Source organism: Xenopus laevis, chromosome 9_10S (genome assembly GCF_017654675.1).
Source record: "Xenopus laevis strain J_2021 chromosome 9_10S, Xenopus_laevis_v10.1, whole genome shotgun sequence".
Classification (NCBI taxonomy): Eukaryota; Metazoa; Chordata; class Amphibia; order Anura; family Pipidae; genus Xenopus; species Xenopus laevis.
In genome coordinates, this window is record NC_054388.1 from 41,179,357 (window position 1) to 41,204,371 (window position 25,015).

At 41.7% G+C, this 25,015-nt stretch overlaps 1 protein-coding gene across 2 annotated transcripts in view; it reads left to right on the top strand.

The window, feature by feature from the left end:
• Nucleotides 1-1,970: 1,970 nt before the first annotated feature.
• The window catches only part of mgat5b.S (alpha-1,6-mannosylglycoprotein 6-beta-N-acetylglucosaminyltransferase B S homeolog), a 31,404-nt gene continuing 8,359 nt past the window's right edge, over nt 1,971-25,015 (top strand). Inside the window, exons 1-12 of one of the 2 annotated variants that reach the window (XM_041579281.1) lie at nt 1,971-2,097; nt 10,654-10,728; nt 11,545-11,657; nt 15,213-15,360; nt 16,421-16,530; nt 16,792-16,865; nt 17,053-17,220; nt 17,627-17,791; nt 18,753-18,922; nt 19,276-19,407; nt 23,928-24,061; nt 24,321-24,451. In XM_041579281.1, the coding sequence (XP_041435215.1) occupies nt 10,661-10,728; nt 11,545-11,657; nt 15,213-15,360; nt 16,421-16,530; nt 16,792-16,865; nt 17,053-17,220; nt 17,627-17,791; nt 18,753-18,922; nt 19,276-19,407; nt 23,928-24,061; nt 24,321-24,451 (1,413 nt within the window). In that variant the 5' untranslated portion in view covers nt 1,971-2,097; nt 10,654-10,660. Of the gene's footprint in view, nt 2,098-5,776; nt 5,914-10,653; nt 10,729-11,544; nt 11,658-15,212; nt 15,361-16,420; nt 16,531-16,791; nt 16,866-17,052; nt 17,221-17,626; nt 17,792-18,752; nt 18,923-19,275; nt 19,408-23,927; nt 24,062-24,320; nt 24,452-25,015 lie in introns of those variants that run through there. The other variant, XM_041579280.1, reaches the window with a different exon arrangement.

The following is a 25,015-nucleotide window of genomic DNA, read 5'->3' on the forward strand; positions in this document are numbered from 1 at the left end:
GGGGCCTGTGACTGTACTGGGCAGGTATAAATATTGGTGTTCACAGTCCTTGAAATGAACCATCTGTAACCCCTTATTGGCTACTCTGTTCTTACATGAACTAAAGAGACAGAGTAGGTTGCAACTGGAGAAAAGGAGAGGGGGGTTGAAAAAGGTAAGGGAATAACAGACAATGGAAAGGGGAATTAGGAAGGAGACAGACAGGTGGGGATATGATCAGAAATATAGAAGGGGTAGAACAGAAAAGGGGAGCAGGAGAAGGAGAAGAGAAGCACATCATAGAAGAGAAGAAGGAAGCAGACAAGAGATGCAGAGTTAGAGTAGTTTACTTTAATACCAGACACAATTTTAAGAGCACTAAGGGGCACAAAAGTCATTTAAAAATGACAGTCCAGGGGCTGTCCTCTGTACCTGGTGCCAGATTGGATAATTAACACTAGGTGCCGAGTACAGTGCCCTGGGTGTAAAAGGTGAAAAAAATGCCTCAGATTGCAACCATATTATGGACTTTGCATCTTGCCCTGCACATGCTGAATAACCCCCAATGAGACCAGTGGCTTAACTTTGGGGGCTCCCATGTGAAATTGCGGCTCACCCATGATGCAGAAAAAAAATTGTGGGTCACCCACGGAGCTCCCTACAGAGGAAGCACTGACCCCTGCTCGGGGGTCTGCTTCCACAGCAGCCACTCTAAGATTTCATGGTAAACCCTAGCAAGTCCAGCATTGCTTATTGGGAATTGTAGCCCCACAACTGTTGCACAGCAGAAAGTTTTTAATGCATATCATTGTATATCAGCACATTTAGATGTTATTTGTCTAACTAAATAATCTCTTTATGCCATTATGTATCATAAAGAGACAAATATAGCAAATCCATACGTCATTAAGCAGAAATCTAATTATATGCTGGCAATCACTGGTGCTCCCATAGAATGATAACAGACGGACAGACACCCACACAGCTGTAAATATTCAGCAGCACAGGCAGGCAGGACTTTAAACACTCCCACACACCCTTACTGAAGGCATATGAACTGACAGAGAGAGATGGAGACAGGTACGGATGTAGCTACTTGCACTTGGGTTCTATCAATATTTTATAAGAAATAAGTCAGAAGCCCTAACTCTTTGTCTGCCTGGGAATCAACGTATCTGCCCCATCAGAGCACAAAGTCACTGAATTGCTTTGTATCTGTCTGAAGACTTAAATTTAATCATCATAAATCAAAGGGTTGCCATATATGGAACTGGTAAAATATGGGCAAACCAGTTTGTAATTTGCAGTGAGTGCTTATTTGTGCCCTGCGTGACTGTTATCTCATATTTTTTTTTTATATCTGTCCCTCTTTTCATAATTCTGTAGCTCATGAATGGTTTGCAGACCTCTTTCTCTCCATTATTATATATTTCAGCTTGAGTGTGCAGGCCTATATCGTTCCCATTTTCATCTAGAGCATTCTTGCAGCTCTTATGTATATTATATATCTCTGTCAGCTGCAATGTCTGTGTGTAGATCATTCTTTGCTTCATTATTACATATCTCCCTCAGCTCCAATGTGCAAGCCATTGGGGAAATTCAGGCATTGCACAGGCTATGCCTCTGTAACTCCTCTCATTATTATTATCTGTATTTTGTTCGTATACGTCCCCCCCTTTTGTATTATCTCCCCTCTCCTGCTGATAATTTGCTCTCCTTACATCGCTCTACATCACTTTCTCTTCCCCTGCATGAAAAGCTCTTTCTTCTATTTCTTCTTCACTCCCTAATTATCATTGTATCTCTGTCTTTGCATATAAGGTTATGTATGTCATTTCTTCCCAAGGACAAAGGGTAAGACCGCAAATATTTTTCCTATTCAATATCAAGGCTTCACCCACTAAAAGTGTCATTACCTAAATTAGATTTTTGTATTAACAGGTGTCATTAGGGATGCACAGAGGGGAAACCACTTTGCTTGCTACTTTTTGTTTATTCTCACAAGGCAGTAGTTGTATCCAGCCCAAATATAAAGAAATTGCATGGCACCTCCCAGAAGAAAAGGGGCTACAAATGGGGAACCGTGAGGGTATTAAGGCATAAGGGATGTCCATAATGGTGAGTATCTGGACTTTCCATCAGCCTCCAGTGTTTGTCGAACTACTGAGAGTTTTAATATTTGGAAAGCATCAAATTCAATTCAGCTCTTAGAGCACCCTCCAGCATTGCCTGGTTGGGAAGGTCATTGACATTGGGACCCCAGCATAGAGGAGCCCCTTGGGGAAAATTAGATGAAAGAACAAAGTTTGTGCATTCTATAGTGTGGTCAAGTTTATGCATCATGCAGACTGGACACTCCTCATTTAAACGTACCCCTCCTAGATGGGAGACTCAGGGGCCACTTTTCCTGTCTCCAGTCCTGCCCAGTGCTCCATCTATACTGCTGAACCCTATATGAGGCTTGTTGTCTGCAGCATATAGATAATGGGACAGATTGTACAGTATACACAATATTTATAAGAGATGACATGCAGATACAGAGTGGGTATGGAATTCAGTACCACACACAGTGGTCAGCTCCAGTCAGTGCCACAGACAGAATAGAATGTGGTTGAGCTGAAGAGCAGGGCTACAGACAGAGCAGTTGTGACTAACAAAATTGCAGCTTTGTGCAGTTCAATCAGGATGATGAGTACATTGATTAGATAAAAGCATTGACAATTAATATGTGTATTCATCTTCTTCTAGCTCTTTCATGTTCTATGCTATCATAGTCTGACTTTGTAAGCACCTATAGTAATGCTCAGTGTGCAAAGGCAGCTTCATACGGTATCATGGACCCTGTACTGGTTTATGAACTTACTGGTGCAAAACAGACTTTGTGGGGGTTGTGTTTTAACTAGGACCTGTGAAATACAAGATCCAACAGATAACTAATTTCTTTGGGTCGCTGACCCTGGCAAACAGAAAAACCTCACACCCTATCCTATCCCTCTGTCATTCAAGCCATAGCAAATGCAAAGGTAAAATATAAAAGCCAAATAAAAAAATTAAACCAATCAATTACAAACTGTAGAATACCAAAACTAACTTTGCATTTAAACTTATTTCTCACTGTCTCCAAGACTATCTTGTCATGAACTGAAGTCAGTGTATTTAGGGCCACACACTGACAAATCAACTTGATCACCCATACACGGAGGGCACTATGTAATATTGTTCAAGGATGGTCTGTTGAAGCGAAGCCTCTGAGCTGACACACATACGGATGAGTGCTATGATCAGAATGGGCTGTAGACTCCATTGCTCGGCAATGTAGAAGTGTGGCATATAGAGGTAATTCTGCAGTTCCTGGTTGCTGAGGAATCCTATTGATTTGGTCTGTAAGTCATAAGTTAAGCTCCTACCGAGCAGTTTTCTCATTTTGTACTGAGCAAATCAAAGAGAATTGCTCTGAGAAGGTTTTAGGCCAGACTTTCCTCTCACTGGGAACGTGAACACACAAATAAAGAACTAAACAGACTGACATATACCCTGTAGGGTACAATTGGATTTCCATCAACAGTCTACTAATGAAAAGGAAAGGGATGGCAAATTGGGAAGATAGCCATGTAGTGACACATGTCAATTGAATATTCGATTGTAACAGAATGGTGGTTACACTTGTGTAGTAAAAGAGACCAGGGGGCAATAACAAGGGACTGAGCAATGAGTCTATGAGTAGATCTAGTAGAGACAGGCAGTTAAGCAGTTGGACAATGAGTAGGGAGAGCTTTGTGTAAGAGATTTGGTAAAACACATATGCTGATTTATAGGGAAGAGATGAGTGGATGAGTTGGAACACAAATAGTAAATAGTAAACATTGCCTAAAGCAGCAACGTGCACCCACAGCCCCACAAGGAATGGTTTCAGCAGGAGTAGTGAGGCGATTTTGTTACCAGGGAGACCATGCCGAGTACCCCTCACAACCCACAGCTCAATGAATATCAAGTGCTTGGCAAGTTGCCTGCCACAGGAGATCCTGCACCCCCTTCTCTTTTCCCTCATTCATTAACCCCCATAGCACATTAAACACTGCAGTCCCCCACATTTGTCACTGAGGCAGCAGCAGATGCAAGCAGCTTAGTAATTAACAGATTTATACTGAAAATCAAATAGAGCTACTATGTTTTATTCTCACAGCATGGTAGGTGCCAGGGTAAATATTAGAAGCGTATATGTTTCTATATATCTGTAACATTGTTATGAGCCAATAGAGCCCAGCCTGAAGGCCGGTTAGGGGGAGATATGGGGTGAGTGATTATTTGTGCCCTGGGTACCCCTGGAACTATAGTAGAGTGACTGTTACCCCAATGTTTCTATATATCTGTAACCTTTTTATGAGCTAAGGGGGCCCAGTCTGAAGGCCAGTTAGGGTGAGATTTGTGGTGAGTGCTTATTTGTGCCCTGGGTACCCCTGGAACTATAGCAGGGTGACTGTTACCCCAATGTGTCTATATATCTGTAACCTTGTTATGAGCTAAGGGCCCACTATAAAAACGATTTCTATGAATGTAACTAATGCTGGTTCTAGTCATGGCAGCTCATCTGCCTCCTACCCACCTAACTATTTGCTTATTTGTGCCCTGGTACCCCTGGAACTATAGCAGGGTGACTGCTACCCCAATGTTTCTATATATCTGTAACCTTGTTATGAGCTAATGGAGCCTGAAGGCCAGTGAGGGTGAGTGTTTATTTGTGCCCTGGGTACCCCTGGAACTATGGCCACTAGAAAAACTATTTCTATTAATGTAACTATTGCTGGCTCTAGTCATGGCAGCTCACCTGCCTCCTCCCTATCTAACTAACCTCTCCATACAAAGCTCTGCCCTCCATTTCTGTGTATCATTAGTACACAAAATCTCACATAATAAACCAATTAAAGTCTCATCTAGAGGAATTCTGATTCCCCCAATTGCTCCCCTCCCTACTGGCAGCTGGGTGATGCATAGTTTCCAGATAATGTGTGAGCAATAAGATGATTGTTTTATCATGTACATCTCATCTACCTCTGTTTCTCTCTCCTGCCCACACTGCCCCCCCCCACAATACCCATGTCTGAGATGGGAACTGGATGATGAATGAAGTGAATGCACTGTAGGTGTTAGGCTTCCTCCCAAAGGCACCTATTAAACCCCTGGACCCTGCTATTGATATATTTAGCAACAGCATGTATGGGGGTCGGGACTGGGTATTGCCCAGGCAGCCTATAATGGGGGAACGGAAGTGATCTCACCGGCCCTACATCCATGTGGACACCTGGGAATGTTCAAACTGCTATTATCCAGTGCCACTGGCTTTGCCTCTGTCTATAGGCTTCGAGTGGATGGGCTCATAACTGGTCCCCAGTGATTTAGTGTTTATAGACAGTGTCGGACTGGCCCACCGGCAACCAGGAAAACTCCCGGTGGGCCCAGGTGTCCTCTGGGCCCTTGTGCTGCTAAACATTTGGCCTATTTCATGGCCATTCCCTATTTCTTTGAGAACAAAGAGGCTAAATAGATGGAATATAGAGTTTGAGTGAGGAGAGGAAGAATAATAGTACTGAGAGTGGGTCCCTGGTCTATGGTTCTTTGGTGGGCCCCTGGTGCCCCAGTCCGACACTATTATAGAATTTACCCTATAGCTCGCTCAAAGAACCTGGCAACTAAGTGGTTAACTTACTGTTTAATATTGGCTGCAGTACCCCGGCAGTGCCAGTAGATGTCAGTGTAATGCAGCTGGTGCTCTCCCCAGTGGAGACAATGCAGCCTCCCATATACGTGTGGCAAAGCGCAGTGAACAGGCGGGAGGGGAGGCACGGGCAGCGCTACGGGCATGGGGTGCACTCTCACAGCCAGGACAGATGCTGATGCCATTGTCTGACCTCACGCTCTGCAGGTGGCGAGCTACCGGTGAGTGGGCTGTTACACTGTGTGTGTAGGGGTGCTGGTATCCTGTGTGACACTGCTGAGTGCCATTATATACTGTGTGTGAGCAGCAAGGTAGCCATCCTTATATGGGGAGTCCTTATATACTGTGCCTAGGTTTGTGTGTGAGCCTTTATATACTTATGCCTATGCCCAGCAGGGTAGATATCAGATTTTCCAAATTCCATAAGGGGAGGGGATAATTGCCCTTGTATACTTATGTGTGAGAGACAGGTAAGTGCAATTGGAGCAGCTAGGTAGGTATTCCCATATTTGTCTTATATACTGAGGTAGGTAAGCATATGCTGCAGGTGTGGAGCAAAACAGGTGTATGAGGATATTTTATACTATCATCTATCTGTCAATCTATCTATCTATCTATCTATCTATCTATCTATCTATCTATCTATCTATCCATCTATCCATCTATCCATCTATCCATCTATCCATCTATCCATCTATCCATCTATCCATCTATCCATCTATCCATCTATCATCTACAGGTATCTATCTATCTATCTATCTATCTATCTATCTATCTATCTATCTATCTATCTATCTATCTATCTATCTATCTATCTATCTATCTATCTATCATCTGTCTATCTATCTATCTATCTATCTATCTATCTATCTATCTATCTATCCATCTATCCATCTATCCATCTATCCATCTATCCATCTATCCATCTATCCATCTATCCATCTATCCATCTATCCATCTATCCATCTATCCATCTATCTATCATCTATCTGTCTGTCTGTCTGTCTGTCTGTCTGTCTGTCTGTCTGTCTATCTATCTATCTATCTATCTATCTATCTTTCATCATCACCATATCTATCTATCTATCTATCATCTATATATACATACACATAATGCGCTTACAAAAGCGTAAATGTTGGTGCAGGGCACACTGGCAAACTCACGTATTGATCAGACCAAAAAATAGTTGGTTAAAAATTTAAAGCTTTATTATATTGACATCTCTCGCCTAATGCGCTGTGAGAGAATGAGATAAATGCCCTCGTATCTGAAGTGAGGGATTGTAGGTAAGTGTTGCCATTACAATGTGTGAGACAGATAAAAGGCTATGTATAATTGATATTTTGGGGTATACAGTAGAACCCCCATTGTACGTTTTTTCAGGGGACCAGGAAAAAATGATGTAAAATCCGGGAAAATGTAAAATCAGGGAAATGTGTTGAAGTAACTTTTTCTTCAAGTACTGAAAGGATATAAGCACAGGAGTCCATTTAACTTTGAGATACAATATTTACTGTGTTAATAACAAGGGTTAAACATTGCAGCATTAATGTTACACTATGGGGAGCATGTGCAAGACTCTCTGTAAGTCACATCCACAACCTAAAGCAATAAGTGATTGGTGCAGGACTGTATAAGGGGCAGACTAATTGGAATTGACCATTTACAGGCAAAACAATGGCAAAATATACATCTGGTTAGTATTTTAAACCTCTTTATTTCACAAATAAGAACATTCATAGAGGGAAAAAAGCAGTTTTTGGTAACATCAGGACAAAATTTAGATGTAAAATCCAGGAAAACATGACTTAAAATCAGGGAAATGCACTCATTGAAATGCATTATAATTTGGTGGGACCACAAATAAAAAATGTAAAATGCGGGGAAACTTAAAATCAGGGGACTTAAAACTGAGGTTTCACTGTATTTACCAAAGAGTGAAGTTAGAGATCGCCACAGTCCTCTACAGGGAAATTCCGCAACTCTCCAGTCATTTCTGTGGGATTTTTAAAAGAGTATTTATCAATGGGCGATAGTGAAATGAATGGAGAGTAGCGGAATTTCACTCTAGACGACTATGGTGATCTCTAACTTCACTCTTTGATCAATAAACTCCATTATGTGCTTGTGTGAGAGAGAGAAGCAAGAGAGGCAGGAGTTATATATACAGTATATATATATATATATATATATATATATATATATATATATATATATATATATATATATATATATATATATATATATATATATATATATATACACACACTTTGGTATCGGACAGCACCTCTCACCAAAAAGCCACCTCGTGGCTGCCCCTGTGCACGGAAAAAGCCTTAGTATAATTTATTGGATAAAAAACCAGCACCAAGGGTCTTGAAATTAAAAAATTGTATTATAGCATGATATGTATAACCGAAGTTTCGGTCCACATTGGGACATTTTTCAGTACAAATACATAAAAAAAGTGGCAATTAAACACACTTTTTTTTATGTATTTGCACCTTGAAAAAGGTCCGAATGGGGACCGAAACGTCCTGCCTCTCTTGCTTCTCTCTCTCACACAAGCACATAATGGAGTATATTTTTTTTTGTTATGATACAGTTAATTGCTGTTTAATCTGTGTTTAATTTGCGAGGGAAGTAAATGCTATTATACACAGAGAATGAGTTTAAATAGTAAGTATCCTAACATTCCCCCCTGCCAGAGGTAAGTACCATGAGATCATAGGTAGCAGCATTTATATTGAGCTTGTATAAGACATGGAAATGTGATCAGCCTGACACTGTATGTGGTTGTGCCCTTGTACTCTGTGAGAGTGGAATGTATGATGAGAGGTAAGTGAGCTGATGTATTGTCAGTGTGTTAGCTATGTGCTGTCATAGGGAGTTTGTATTGAGGCATCATATTGTGTGGGAGGTAAAGGTCAGTCAGCAGCCATTATTTGTAGCAGTAATAAAGGGGAGCTTATTGGTATCAAACATAAAAACAATAATAATGGATAAATGAGCTATAGAGGGTGTAAAATAAAAATCAATAAACTGCCACGATCAAAGGTTCATGGTAGTGTTTAAATGAATAGCACATTTGCAGTCCAATTCAAGAACAGTTCAAATATAAACCCAGTACTGTAATTAGAGGGGGGCGGGCCCTGGTGCTTGACGCACAGCCAGGCCCCCGCCCCCCTCCGTACACACCAGATTTCAGTGGCGATCGGGCTGCCGGGGGGCCCTGAGGGCGAGCGGCTCCCCCGGTAGGTCCGCCACTGTATAAACCCATGTAATCTATGTCCAGCAAGGCCTTCTCAGTGAGTTGGTCAAATCTGGGGTTCTGTAAACAAGCAAAGAAAAAGGGGTACACTCCCATAGTGAAAATCACAACAAAAATTTAAAATAAATGTATTGCACTTCCCTAACAAAGTCAGATGCATGATGAATTGTGTTGGGCTTTGGACCAGTGTTCCCTCCAAGCTGTGTACTTGTGCATGCGCAAATACATTTTGATGCCAATGAACATAATAAATTGTGCTGCGCACAAATAAGTTTGTGTAAGAACACACAAATTTTGATCTGTTTTTTTTTTTTAAAGTGTGTATAAGGGATTAGAGAATGTGCACACAAGAAACATCTGATGAGTTGACCTGACAACACATTTTTGTGTTTTTGTGAGCGCATTACATTCATTTTAAATAAACACGAGGTGCACTGTAAGTGGCCTGCTATTCTGTATGAGTGTGCAAGAGGTGCACTGTTAGAGCTATAGCTGCAGTTTAACACCTATGTTTTTCCCATAACATGTAAGAGAGTTAAATGACTGGAAATAGCGCATTTGGATGTCATTTTATATCTGACAACATTACCGCAGAAGTTGACCAAACTGTTAGTTATTTTATCCTTTAATGCAAAGGGCACGTGTTTGTGGACACAGTTGACAAAATATTCTGAACAAGTCAACTTAAAGGGACAGTTCAGTGTAAAAATAAAAACTGGGTAAATAGATAGGCTGTGCAAAATAAAAAATATTTCTAATAGAGTTAGTTAGCCAAAAATGTAATGTATAAAGGCTGGAGTGACTGGATGTCTAAAAAATTGAACAGAACACTACTTCCTGCTTTGCAGCTCTCTAACTCTGAGTTAGTCAGTGATTTGAAGGGGGGGCCACATGGGACATAACTGTTCAGTGAGTTTGCAATTGATCCTCAGCATTCAGCTCTGATTCAAAAGCAAATGATGAAACATGTGCCGTCCCATCTCAAGTCACTGATTGGTTACTGCCTGGTAACCAATCAGTAAAAACCAAGAGAGACGCAAAACAGGAAGTAGTGTCCTGGCTATTATGTTACACATCCAGTCACTCCAGTCTTTATACATTACATTTCTGGCTAACTAACTATATTAGAAACATGTTTTATTTTGCACAGCCTATCTATTTTCCTAGTTTTTATTTTTATTCTGAACAGTTCCTTTAAGCCACCAACTTATATATCACATCTTTACACCAAGCCTCTCAGTCTGGTTATTATCTAATTGCTCGTAACATGCTGGGTAATTAGAGGAATGTTCCATATGTATCAGCCTGATATAACTGTTGATCATGTGATCACCAAACAATCTGGCAGTTTGTAGTAGTAAACAAATCCAGGAATGACATCTGTGCCCACTCGAACACTTGGACGGAAGATTTTTATTGTACAGCAGGTATCACCATAGAACCCTTCATTTTTTTGGGTTCAGTCTTTTCTTTGAGGACCAGTATTAAATAAATCCCCCCTTATTATATAATAAGATCACAGATAAACAGTACACATTGGGGTGTCATTAAAGGGGTTGTTCACCGTCAAAACTTTTTCCCAATTCATTTTGTTTCAGATCGCGACCGTGAAGCAACATTTTATTTTCCAAATCTCACCCCACTGCTCTGTGCTATCCAATTTGTAGCATTATTTTTTTTGCCTTTTAGTGAGAAGATGCTGTCTGTAAACTCTGATGGGAAGGTCCTTGTCAGGAGATGTTTCCTCACCCTCAGACCCTTCCGGTAAGAATGCACCAAATATTTATTGCAATTGCTAGTGCACTACCTACTTGATTTACTTCAAGGGAGCAACTTGTGCTTCTCTGTCATCACCATGCTGATTTCTTTGGAGGTATAATGAATGTTGTTCCCCTGTTTTTGGTGCTACAGAGCTATGAATTTCAAGGCTAATGTAGAATATTCAGAAGTCAGGTTGCTACTTGTTTTTTTTTTGTGCTTCTTTTTGTATACCTAGAGTGTTGTATGTTTGCTTCTCCTTGAGTTCCACTGAAGTAAAGGCTGAACTGAAGCAATCAATGTTTCTGGGGGGGTTCTTTTTTCAAACACACTGGCCCTGGCTTTAACAGAAGTCTTATTGGCTACACTAGTAAAAAACAGTCGGGTGGCAACCTACCCATAAAATATTATGACTGATGCCAGCCTGTGAAATGAACATAACAGCTTCATTTGTAGATGCAGCCAATTGCTTTGAACCTCTTACCGATGTTCCCTCTAATTTCTCCTCTATAAACGTGTGCATGCTTTTAAAAAACAGTGTCCACAGGCCAAAAATGATGTGTTCTCACACAAAATTCATTGTGCACATCACAATTTATTGTTTGTGCATGCACTAGAGCACAGCTTAAAAGGAACATTGCCTCTTACTGAAGTCAACAATATCATCACTGGGGTTTTCCTCAGGTGCCAGTCCAAGATCCGAGCTATCAGAAAGGGACCTGCTGTTGAACCCAATTTTTAACTGGTATCTGGTGAAATTGAAATTAGTTATGATGAACATATTGTGCAATGTGGTAAGATACCTGCCTGCCTTCATTCTAGGATATTTGTCCTGGGCATTGGATTTTTTACTCTCTGCTTCCTGATGACCTCACTCGGTGGCCAGTTCTCAGCCAAACGCCTGGCAGACTCACCCTTCACCATTCGGACAGAGGGTAAGTGATCGGTTAGCATGAGTTGTGGTGTGTGCTGATAAGAAATGGTACCGGAAGTGATACCTGTAATAATGTTTTTTTCACGTTGACTTGAATGAATAAACCAGAGCCCTTAATTAAGCCAACTGGGGATCTTTACCAATCCCTGGCCCTGTAAATGTTACAGCATCTCTACTTTACCTCTCAAAATGTGGCATAGCTGGTGAGCTCAATAGCCATTGAGCTACATACGTTAGTAATTACACCGATTTCTGGCACAGATAAGAGTTGCATGTAGCCCATAGCTCCTCTATTATAGGCAAATGGTTTCTCACATCCAGAAAATTAAATCCTCGGCATGGCGGAAGGCAGAGAGTATATTGTTACAGCAGATTATGGTCCTCAGGGAGTTGGTGCGATACAGAATCAAAGACAATTTCCTAAACCCCCTTCGACTAATTTCTTCCTCCCCACCCCACCTTGCGAAATGACAGTGTCCCCAGAGACTCCAAGGGAAGAGGAGAACAAAAGGAAGGCAGGAATAAATATACAAACACATGCATATTTAATGTGTGACTTCTTCTTGTGTCCTCTTGTTGTGCTGGGAACCTACTGAGCAGGTTCCATGACCCAAACTTGGCACATTATTTCTTACAGTTCTGATGGGCAGGTTCGGGAAAAGACCCAGTGGGCCCGCCCCCCCCTGGGCCCCTGCTGTCCCAGACCCACTTCCCTATGGGGCGAAACAAAAGAAAAATGCGCAACATGCACTGTGCCCGGACGTCCGTGCATGTGCGCTGTGCACACCACGTCAGTTTCTGCGCAGGCACATGGGCCGAGGTTTAGAACCCAGTGGGCCCCAAATGCGCCAGTCCAACCCTGCTGATGGCCAGGAGGAATACACATTGCTATGTCCTTAATTTTGCTCCCTCACACCAATAACACAGTGTTCAGTTCACTGGAGTTTAATAAGGTATACAGTAGTTTTTTTGCCTGCTGCAAACAAGTCAGCCATGCTGTTCGGCAGCAGTGCATTCAAATCAGCCGAAAATTATGGGCCCCTCTATTGATTTTCTTGACAGTCTCATGCTTGTCAGGCAATAGTAGCTTGAAAAGTTTCAGCATCTTTGATACTATGTTTTTGGGTTACTCAAACACATAGGGGCCGATTCATGAAGCTCGAGTGAAGGATTCGAATGAAAAAAATTCGAATTTCGAAGTATTTTTTTGGTACTTCGACCATCGAATTGGTTAAATTCGTTCGAATTCGAACGAAATGAACGAAAAATCGTTCGACTATTCGACCATTCGATAGTCGAAGTACTTCCCCTTTAAAAAAAACTTCGACCCTCTACTTCGGCAGGTAAAACCTACCGAAGTCAATGTTAGCCTATGGGGAAGGTCCCCATAGGCTTGCCTGTGATTTTTTGATCGAAGGATTTTCCTTCGATCGTTGGATTAAAATCCTTCGAATCGTTCGATCGAACGAAAAATCCTTCGATCGATCGATCGCAGGATTAGCGCTAAATCCTTTGACTTCGATATTCGAAGTCGAAGGATTTCAATTCGAGGGTCGAATTTCGAAGTATTTTTAACTTCGAAATTCGACCCTTAATGAATCTGCCCCATAGGGTTATATTTGTCAAAGAGTGAAGTTAATAGTGAAGTTCCGCCACTAGAGTGAAATTCCGCCACTCTCCATTCATTTCTATGGGATTTTTATAGGCGTATTTATCAAAGGGTGAACTTTTACTTTCACCCATTGATAGATACGACTTTCAAAATCCCATAGAAATGAATGGAGAGCTGCGGAATTTCACTCTAGTGGCGGAACTTCACTCTTTGATAAATTTAGCCCATAATGCTCATATTGGGGCCTATTGATCATGCTGTGTAAAAAGTGGAGAGAAACTGATTTGCTATGAGCAATATCACTGGTAATGTTTTACTCCACTATTTACACAGCATGATGAATAGGCCCCAAAGTGTTTGTAAGTGCCCAAGTGTGTGTGAAAACACCGACCCCTTGGTAAAAGCTACATGCCGAAATGTCGGGGTAATTCTCATTTTCAGGAAAGGGTATTCACTTCCTTGTAGAGCTTTTCCCTTTGGTTACAACTTGGTGGTATGTACGTTGATGCTATTATTGATTTGACTCTTTTTTTCTTGGTATACATGTATTGTATTTAAAACTTTTGCTGCACGATTAAATGTACTACCTATATTTATAAAAAAAAGATTTTTTACCACCTCAGTCTGTTTCCTCTATTTTTTTTAAGTGTGCAAGCCCTTAATATGAAAAAGTACTTTTGAACTACCTTATGAGGGTGTTGTTGGGGCTTAATGCACCTTACTTAAATTTTTTGAGCTATATAAGAGTGCCCTCCATTAATCTGTTTTTCTGTAAACACCGACCCCACCAGATGCAGCTCTGTTTGTGTAGTAACAGGCATAAATGGGATAGGCCTGTCCTGCAGATTGGGCAGATTTTAACCAATCACTGCACACTTGAGCTTGACTGAAACTTGTGAAAAAGTGTATTAAACATCTGCTACAGCTAATGGATTTTTTTTTATAACAGCAATGCTTCCTTTTTAAAGGTTGAGTTAAGCTTTTACTTAATATGTTGTCCATGGGAGTCAACAAGGTGCTCATGTCACAATGTTACTCTAAAGTCACAGGGAGGGAATAGTGGAATGTAATATGTTTTCTAAGCGCGAAAAAAATAATTAGCAAACACCTTTGCGAACGTTAGCAACCAAGCTTTCCATCATTTGCTTCCTTTATGACCAATTTGAGATCTCAATGACTTTCTTCTAAAGTTTGCAAACAAATTGCTTTTGTGAACATGTGCAGTGTATGTAATAAAATTTCGCAATCTCAAATTTAGCAGGTATAGTAGTTAGAGATGTGCCTATAGTAGCAGTGGGATAATAGTCTCTGGGAAGGGACTGTGACTGTGGGATAGCAGGTATAGTAGGGAGAGATGGTGCCTATAGTAGCAGTGGAATAATAGTCTCTAGGAAGGGACTGTGGCTGTGGGATAGCAGGTATAGTAGTGAGAGATGTGCCCATAGTAGCAGTGGGATAATAGTCTCTGGGAAGGGACTGTGACTGTGGGATAGCAGGTATAGTAGGGAGAGATGGTGCCTATAGTAGCAGTGGGATAATAGTCTCTGGGTAGGGATTGTGGGATAACAGGTATAGTAGGGAGAGATTGTGGTAGCAGTGGGATAATAGTATCTGGGAAGGGATTGTGGGATAACAGGTAAAGTAGGGAGAGATGGTGCCTATAGTAGCAGTGGGGATAATAGTCTCTGGGAAGGGACTGTGGCTGTGGGATAGCAGGTATAGTAGGGAGAGATGGTGCCTATAGTAACAGTGGGATAATAGTCTCTGGGAAGGGACTGGGGCTGTGGGGTAGCAGGTATAATAGGGAGAGATGGCCCCTAATGTAGCAACAAAAACAGGCTTGCAATGTGAGAAAAGCTAAAGATGGGAATGCTGATATAATCTCAGAAGTACAAGCATTATGGTTCCATGCCTGAGCAGTAAGAATGACCTTCTGGTTTTCAGTGTTGGGCACAGGAGAGTCGAGGGGTGCTTTACGGCGAATGAATGACATTCTGGAGACACTGGTGAGGCGAATGGACATCTTGGCTCATCTGGAGAATGCCAGTGAATATCGTAGAGGAGAGGAAGCTGAACATTTTGGGCTGGATGGGTCTGTAATTACTTCCTGTAACATTTAAAGTCTGTTACATAATACATGCCCTGTGCTGACCTTTGTCTAAACCTTCTTATCCTTGGCAATAATCACTCTCACACTGTAACTTACATTTATCTCCCATTAACAAGACTAGAGGCAGTTGGCTACACTTGTGAAGCTCTGTTACTGTCACAAAATTGATTTTGTAATCTGTGTTGCATCTCTGCTTGAAGAACACATTTTAATTAAGTGGATAGAAATGAGTTTATTGTGTTAATTACATCGTTTTGTGACTAGAAACAAAATCTCTGCAATTCCTGATATGTCTTTGGTTAATGAGGAATAACATTACCTGATGTACCAACATCACCAAAACCAGGGATATAACACTCCACCCAGTGTCGGACTGGCCCACTGGGATACCAGGAAAACTCCCGGTGGGCCCAGGTGTCGGTGGGCCCTCTTGCTTCTAAACACTTCATGGTCATTCCCTATTTCTTTATGGGAAAAAAGTATAGTAAGTAAATATAAAAGACTAGGAGAATAAAGAGTGAGGAGAGGAGGAATAATAGTTTAGAAAGTCCAAAGTTTTCTGGTGAGCCCCTGGTATCCCAGTCCGACACTGCACCCATTCCATCGCAAGCTTTGACCCACAATTTTTCAGATCTCGGGTTCCACTCTGTCCTTTGACCCCTGACTACAGTTCCCTCTGTAGTAGCCAAAGGGGCAGTTGTGTTGTTTTGCTGTCACCCTCTCTGCCCTTCATCTTCTATGCTCCCATTCTCCCTACTTGCAGCAGAAGCTCTAAGTATCCCATATTTAAACCTGTAACCGTAGTTCTGGTGACCCTAAATTCTCAGTTTTAATTGTTCATATCTTTTCTCCATAATCAGTATTTGGTGTTTTTGCATAGAATACCTGGGAACAAAACTGGACAATTTATTACCATATTAACACTGCTAATCCTTTTGTACTAAGGTAGCATGTCAGGAGGTGAATGGTTCACAGGCAGCAAACAGTGTACCATGTGCATAGCCTTAGAAGTGTAAATGACTCTTGTATTTGTATTTCTTAGCTTGCAGTCAGTTGGGCTGATGGAAAAAATCCAGGCCATCGCTCAGAACGTTTCCGACATTGCAGTTAAAGTAGATCAGATTTTGCGGAACAGCCTTCTCCGATCAAAGGGTGAGTTCGCCCAAAGTGATCCCATGTGAGAGACTACTGTGTAACTGATCGTCAGGAGTCTTGGATGGACGCTAAATAGGAGAATCATATTTTTCCCTTCTGTTATCCAACTATAAAATCTGTCTGTCACAGGGTGAGGCATGGGAGTCAGAACAGCAATCACAAGTGTCAGTGCCACCTCTTTTATCCAAACGCCATCAGCATTATGAGTGGAAGGGGTAATGTAGGGTATTTAATGGGGAATTTTATTTGTATCTCTAGCTGTGGAAAGTCAGAGAGATCTCTGTGATGTCCCTCGAGACCCTCGGTTTCCAGATTGTTCCGTGAAGGTTGAGGTATGTTCAGCCCTGTTGCCCTTTCCTGATTAAGGTGAAATGTATGTGTCATTTATATTAATATTGTAAATCTTACAAATGCCCAGTGCCATATACTGGAAAGGCCTTATCTTGTAGCCATGTTGGTGGGCCAGGTTTTACTGTTGGACATTTGCTGTCAAGTTGACTTGTGGGTGTTCCCTTTCAGTGGATGCGCTCTCGCTGGACGTCGGATCCCTGCTATGCCTTTTACGGGGTAGATGGCACAGAGTGCTCCTTTCTGGTTTACCTTAGCGAAGTTGAATGGTTCTGCCCGGTTCTGCCTTGGAGAAATCAGTCACTGGGTTCTTATTCCAAGCAACGGCCAAAAAAACAGGTATATATATATATGAATAGAATAAGTCGACAAGGAGTTCCGTGACCCCATAAGGCGACAAAGCTTTTGTACAGGTCATTAAACTCCAAATAAAATAATGATTTCTGGCTATAAGAGCCCTCCAACACTGAGAAAAATCAACCACAATCTTTTCTAAATAAAATCTCAGTTATAGAGTGTTCTTCAGCTCTTGCTAAGCAACAATTGGCCAATGTTAGGATGTTGGGCATTGTAGTTTAGCAGCAGCTGCAAAGCCAATGGCTGAAACTCCATGCTCTAATGTATAAATAAAGTGTAAGTGCTGCGGCTGGGGAGAAATCAGCTTTATGCTCTATAGTCAGTCCCAAATGTGTTTCTCTTGCTTTCTGGCCCAGATTAAGCACCATCCTCTTTATTCTTCCCCGAGGCTGCCTTCCGCACAGAGCTCTCCTCCCTGTTGGACTTAATGGGAACTGGCAAGGAGTCTCTGATCTTCATGAAGAAGAGGCTGCGCAGATTAGAGTCTCAGTGGCTGCAGGCGGCTAGAAGACTCGAGAATAAGATTTTGGACACTCCGAAAGAGCAGAAGCTGGTAATAGAATCTTTCTTGTATCCTTGTTCCAACATTTCTCCTTAAAATGTTTCATTTCAGTTTGGATTAGTATTTTTTGTTTTTAATGTGTTTTACATTGCTTTTAATGTGTTTTAAGGCAATCTGTGCTACTGTAATTAGGTATGTATTTATTAATATAGCACCACAAATGTACTCTGTACAAGGTGTAAGCACAAACAGGGGAATAGTTATAGTAAATTATAAAGTGACAAAATATAATTCTATTTTAATAAAGTTGGGATGAGGTCCCTACTCCAAGAGCTCACAATCTATTAATCTGTGACAAAATTCTCTGTTATACATATAGGGGTAAATTTATCAAAGAGTAAAGTTCCGCCACTAGAGTGAAATTCCGCAGCTCTCCATTCATTTCTATGGGATTTTGAAAGGCGTATTTATCAATGGGTGAAAGTGAAATTTCACCCTTTGATAAATACGCCTTTAAAAACCCTATAGAAATGAATGGGAAGTGGCGGAATTTCACTCTAGTGGCGGAACTTCACTATTAACTTCACTCTTTGATAAATATACCCCATAGCTAGAATCTCAGTCATAAAGAAGGGCAGGACCTCTGCTTACAATGGGTATCAGCTAAGATCGGTGTCACTGTGACAGAATGCTCTGTTATACAGATATCTAGAATCTCAGCCATAAAGCAGGGCAGGACTGCTGCTTACAATGGGTATCAGATAGGATCTGTGCCACTGTGACAGAATACACAGTAATAACGATAGCTAGAATCTCAAACTGGACTGCTGCTTATTTAACCAGTAGGTAGACAGGCTATAAAAGTCCAGCAGGCCAGTAAGCCAGCAGTTATGAGTTGGAGTTGACTCATACAGTCGGGTACTGTTCAGGTGCCTCCATCTCTTTCATACAAAATTGTCACCTAGTAGCTGAGTTTAGATGAACACCTTCCTTCTCCCTCTCCCCTCACCAGATCCTTGTTCATATCGGATTCCTGACAGAAGAGTCGGGCGATGTTTTCAGTCCTCGTGTGCTGAAGGGTGGGCCTTTGGGCGAGATGGTACAGTGGGCAGATATTCTAGCAGCTCTCTACGTTTTAGGGCACAGCCTGAAAATTACTGTGTCTGTGAAGGAGCTGCAAAGGTAAAAACACGAAACACTGAAGTATGGTGCATATATACACAGACTAAAAAAAACTGTTCGCTTGTTTCCATGGTAACAGGAGGGACCAGCCCCCCTTTGGCTAATTGTAACTAACAGGTTCTCCCTAACTGGATTACACAGACAGCCCCACTGCACTGGATACACACGTCTTAAAGTGTTCATAAGCTCCAGGTAGTTGTTAAACGACACCGTCCATCAGCCTTTGCTGTTCTATATAGTTCAACTGCATTTTGTTGGGAGGGGGGGATAGGTTACAAATCTTTGTTATACTCATTATAACAAAGAGTAGAAAGCTATATAACCTGGAAGCCAACTAACACTGTTTATTATAGTTACTTAGGGGTTCCTCCTGGGAGGGGCAATTGTCCTCTGACCGACCCACTGCCCTTTGACCTCATCTTCACGGATTATCATGGAATGCAGCAGATGAAGCAGCATATGGGCCTCTCCTTTAGGAAATACAGGTAAGGGACCTGCTAGATCACGTTTAGCCCCTTAGCAGTGGATTTTGTGCATTGAGGTTTCTTGTCAGCTGGAGAAGTCCTTCAGCTGGTACCTGCAAGTTAACCCTAGTAATGGCCATACTTTTCCATGTACACTCCCTCTAGTCCTGCACAGGTCAGTATTTTCTCAGCTCAACCTGTTATTAAATTCTCCAGCCGTGCATCCAAGCTCTCCAAATATAGTGCTGTATAAGTGTTTGGTGTTAGAGAATATCTTAATTGCCTCCAGCATTGACCCCATGAATAAACAGAGAGCTGGGGGGCATATATGGAGTAGGCAGGATTTTCATTGGAGAATATTCTTGCTTTAAAAATTGCTGCACCATAGCTCCCAGCTATAATCTTTGAAAACATGTTTAAGTATGATGGGAGTTACATCCCCTTTAAAGACACAGCGCATATAAAATAATGCAGCTTTACAGAGGGATAATGTACATCAAAGGCTGGAATTTATTCCGGCCGCTTTTAAGATCCACGACAATTGACATATTGATCTGAAACGGAGGTAATTAAATCTGGATTCAAAAATATAAAAAGGCAAGGGAGCAAATCTAGCCATGGAAAAGACAGTAGAGGTTATCGAACCTTGTGCAAGGCTCAGAGATGTGTCAGTAGAGAATGCAATTAATTCAAGTCCTTCATCGTCATCAGTTTATAAATAGTGGCTATTATCAATCAGCTGCTGCTCGTCAGTACGGCGTCTCCACTTAAAGGAAAACTGTACCCCCAAAATTAATACCTAAGCAACAAATAGTTTACATCAAATTAAGTGGCATATTAAAAAAAATCTTACCAAACTGGAATATATACTGTAATTACATCTCTTACCTTGAGCCCCCATGTCTTGATGGTCTGTGTGATATCACCTGATCAGATATATTCAAGCTCTAACGGTAACAGGAAGACATGTGAAAGTAAAAGACAAACCTTTTCTGTTTATTGGCTCGTGTGACCTAACGTTTATGGTTTGATTGTGTGCAGCGCAAATCGTAGGTTCCCAGGGGGTGGGACAGACCTTCTTAAAATGGCAATTTTCTATTTTGTCTTACCTAGTGGCACATACTACTAAAAAATTATATTACTGGGAAAATTGTTAATTTACTTGAAGCAGGGTTTTATGCATCCCTTGAGTTAATGCCGTTTTATAAGCAAATAAAGTGCTGTCTTGCATAAAAAAGGGCATTAACTCAAGGGAATAATTATGACTCTTGGTCCCTGGTAAGGCTTCACCTGGAGTATGCAGTGTAGTTTTGGGCTCCAGTCCTTTAGAATGATATAAATGAGCTGGAGAGAGTGCAGAGACGTGCAACTAAACTGGTTAAGGGGATTGAAATTATGAGGGTAGACTGTCAAGGTTGGAGTTGTTCTCTCTGGAGAAAAGACACTTGAGGGGACATGATTATACTTTGCAAGTATATTAGAGGACATTATAGACTGCTAGCGGTAGATCTATTCTTCCATAAAGGAGATGACCACACCAGAGGCCACCCCTTCAGACTAGAGGAAAATAACTTTCATTAGAAGCAACGTAGGGGGTTCTTCACAGTGAGAGCAGTGACGTTGTGGAATGCACTGCCAGATATTGATATGGCTGATTCTGTTAAGGCATAAAAGAGGGCTTGGATGATTTCTTGGACAAGCATAATATCCAAGGCTATAGTGATACTAAAATCTACAATTAATATAGATATTGCTATATATACAGTAGTTTCATTCGGTGCGTGTAAGTATGTGTGCTCGTTTCATTTGAAGGGATTGAACTTGATGGACTTAAGTCTTTTTTTCAATCCAACTTATCCATCTAACTATGCAGTATATTTTTATACATAGTGCAAGGCTTTCATTTTCCTTTAATTTACAAAAAAGGGGCAGAATTGTTCATGAAAACGCCCACATCTGCATTTCTCACGAATCTGACTCAATTACATTAAAATTGTTGTGGGAATTGTGTCATACTTAGAGCTAAAATGTTGCCTTTGCTTGTTCCTTTAGGAGCCAGATTCACTTTTTTGGCACCGGAAGGGGTCCAGGGTACTAGCATAGAGAAGCACATTTGCACTCCCTTTGGTAAAGCTACCAGGAGTGGCATTTTTGCTGCCTCTGTAACCAGTGGGGCGCTGACACCTGAGGGGAGTCTCTCAACTCCAGGGCACCAGGGAGTACAAAATTGTGCCTCATACCCTGTATGTTGCACCATATTAAAAATCTGGCTTGAGGTGCAGGCAGCTCTGTTATTATGAGGGCATCTGAAGGTTTCTGCAGTCCAAAACAGAGTGTAGCAGTAGTGTAGCTTTCAGGAGCTGGGCTCCCTACCCAAAATATTTTCAGGAGCTCCTCAAACCTTTATACCACCCCCCCATGCAATTTTGACCACCTTGTGGTTGGCGGTGGTGGCAGCCGGTGGATCATACAGCAGACACCACTATGTGGTAGTTACTCAACCAGAGTGCAGAGATGTGCAGCAATTTAAATGGAGTAGAAGCCAGGGTGCAATGTGCACCTTTTTGTTTTGCACTTTGCATCCTGGCTTTCAATTGGTAAATGACCCCTTATAAATTCAGGCATCCATTTAGCAAGATGATATCAGCGCAGGGCAATGGGAGGTGCATATAAGACCTGAGAATGGAAACCTACAGCCACAGGACACTCCAGTCTCCAGAATCCACCATAAAAGAAATAAAAGCACTCTGTGCTGCCCTACGGAGCATGACTGGCTGCTAAATCAATAGCTGTTTATTTGGCTCTATTTCCCCTTTAGTGGCCTGAGACATTAAGTCTCCCTTAACACAAAGCACAGAAAATTGGGAAGCACCCCCACCATGCTATAGATTTTAGAGACAAAGATAAAGCCTTCAGGGACACGGCTAAACATTTTTATGATGTGTATTGGCTGCTGTTTATGGCTCACACTTCTCTGCAATATATAGATTTAGCGCACAATAAAATATCTTTTAGAGGGAATAGGTACAGCATTGCAGATTGGCTTGTGCCTGTTGGTCGCTGCTTACAATATGGTGTTTGAGCTTAAATCCTTATGTGCCGCTGAATCATTTATATGGTTGCTTGCTGGCTGTCTTAGTACTCTATAGCTGTTAGTCATTTTGTTCATTTTATCTTCCTATAAAAGCCCTGTAAGTTATAATGGCACATTTGTGTGTTCAGGGAACCTCTGTGTGATTGATGTACCCAGGGCCGCCATCGGGGTGGGGGGGGTACAGGGCTATTGCAGTCAGGGGCCCCGCGGCAGGAGGTCTAAAGAGAAGTAAAAATGTGATTTATGGTTAGTGAATGGGACGTGGCTTGCAGGAGATTTGGTTGGGGTTCTAGTGTAATAGGATCACAAATGGTGAGGGTGTGGCCATGATATTATATGATATAAATTGTTCAGGAGTACATACTTTCTGGTGCTCTTGTGTCAAAATAGTGTTCCTTTGTGGATTTTTAGGCAGAAGTCTATGCTGCACTTCATTTGTAAATGAGCCCTAAAAAGTGTTATGTCCCTTTTAGAGCATTTGAGGCCTGTAGTTCAGTCATCCAGGGCAGCAGCGAGTGGCCAGTTAACAGGGGCAAAAAAAAAGCCACTTCTGGTAACTTAAATAGGCTAATTTACATTTTTTAAAATAGATATTTGACCGTAGCACCCTCTGCAATAGTAATGTGCCCCCTTCCTTGACCCACTCCAACGCTAACATTCAGACAGCCGCCCCATAAATGGCCCTGTAGTGATCCCTTAATTAATTAGGACACTGATAGTTGCAGTTCAGCAAGCTCTTACAGACCACAGATTGGACCTTCCTGTTCTATTCTTGTTGTTCCATTGTCGACTATAAAAATAGTTATTTTAGTTTGTGCTCATCACAGAGGCGGTTGTGTCCTCCTTTATGCTTCTTCATTTATGGCTCAATAAAAAAATTGCATTTGAAACCCAAATCTTTATACTTGCTGGCCAGAATGGCTGCAGTCTTACAACCTGCCTATAAATCAGCGCACACAGGTTTCTTCCTGTCTAGACCAAATGTATATCCCCCCCCCCCCAGATTATCCATCCCCGGTTCTGGAAGTAAATGCAGGTGGGGAGCCTGTACTTGGAATGCAAGGGGCTGTTTTGACACCCAGTTCAGACCTGGTCATATGTTGGAGGGACCTGTTCAGTAATACAACTGACTCTGTTTGTGCTGAGTATTAGCAGTAAATCATTCCTCTCCCCTCGCAGTGGCTCAGTTATCAGCCCAACTGTACTCCTGGGTGGTAGGCACTGCCAGCATATAACATGGGACTCAATTAAAAAAACAACACCGTCATGACCCTGTCCTAGTAATACAAAAAGACTGAAATTAGCACTGTACAAAAGCAAACCGTTGCTTGGAGAGAGTTTGTTTGCTTTTTGAGTATAACTCCCATAATCCTTAGTTAAATAGCTTTCTCATATCCCTGGACTAGACAGAGGCTTACAGACCACTCACCCTTAAGTATTTCTGTAGGTGCCGCCTGCGGGTAGTGGACACATTTGGGACGGAGCCGGCCTATAACCATGAAGAGTATGCCACACTCCACGGCTATCGGACCAACTGGGGCTACTGGAATCTGCATCCCAAGCAGTTCATGACCATGTTCCGTGAGTCTGGGACATGTTGTGGTGGGATTTGTAGAAGAATATGAATGTGTTGTTTCTGTACTGTTTATTTTCACAACAACTTGCGAGTAGTTGAGTGTAAGCTCACGTTCTCTGTTATTAGTAAGTTAGAAAGGCTTGTTGCTTGGTCTTAGAAAATACCCCATATTCCCTATAGCAAACATAGGGGGCTGTTCCTGATGAATTGTATCTGCAAGACCCCATTGTATCGCCCTAGCTCTTCTTTCTCTCTACCCTCCAGCTCACACTCCAGACAATTCCTTCATGGGTTTTGTGACAGATGAACTAAATAATACGGAGCGCCAACAGGTGGCACAGAATAAAGTCCGGAATATGGCTGTGGTGTACGGGAAAGAGGCTGCCATGTGGAAGGTTCTGCCCTTACTCATATCCTCTTACCCCCACCCTTATATCACACAGACCCATCCAGAGTTTTTTTTTCTACCTCACGGAATACCTCTGTGCACATCAACCCATTTCCTTATGTTTTCTGCCTGCCATCTTTGCTGTTGTGACACTAGGCCAGCTCATGTCTGAGTATACAATGGGTCACTAGAGAGTAGGTGATCTGACCCTTGATTCCTTAAGTTTATTTTAGGGGATGCACCGAATCCACTATTTGGGATTCGGCCGAATCCTTCATGAAAGATTCGGCCAAACACTGAACCAAATCTGAATCCTAATTTGCATATTCAAATAAGGGGCAGGAAAGGAAAAAGTGGAAAAAAATCTTCTTTTGTGATGAAAAGTTGCATGATTTCCCTACATGCCTCTAATTTACATATGCAAATTAGGACTCTGATTCAGATTTGGCCAAATCCTGATCAAAAAAAGGCAGAATCCTGGCTGAATCCTGGATTCGGTGCATCCCTATTTATTTTATCTCTCTACCATCCCAGAATGCTTTATTCTTGCTTGATTACTGATTGATTGCTT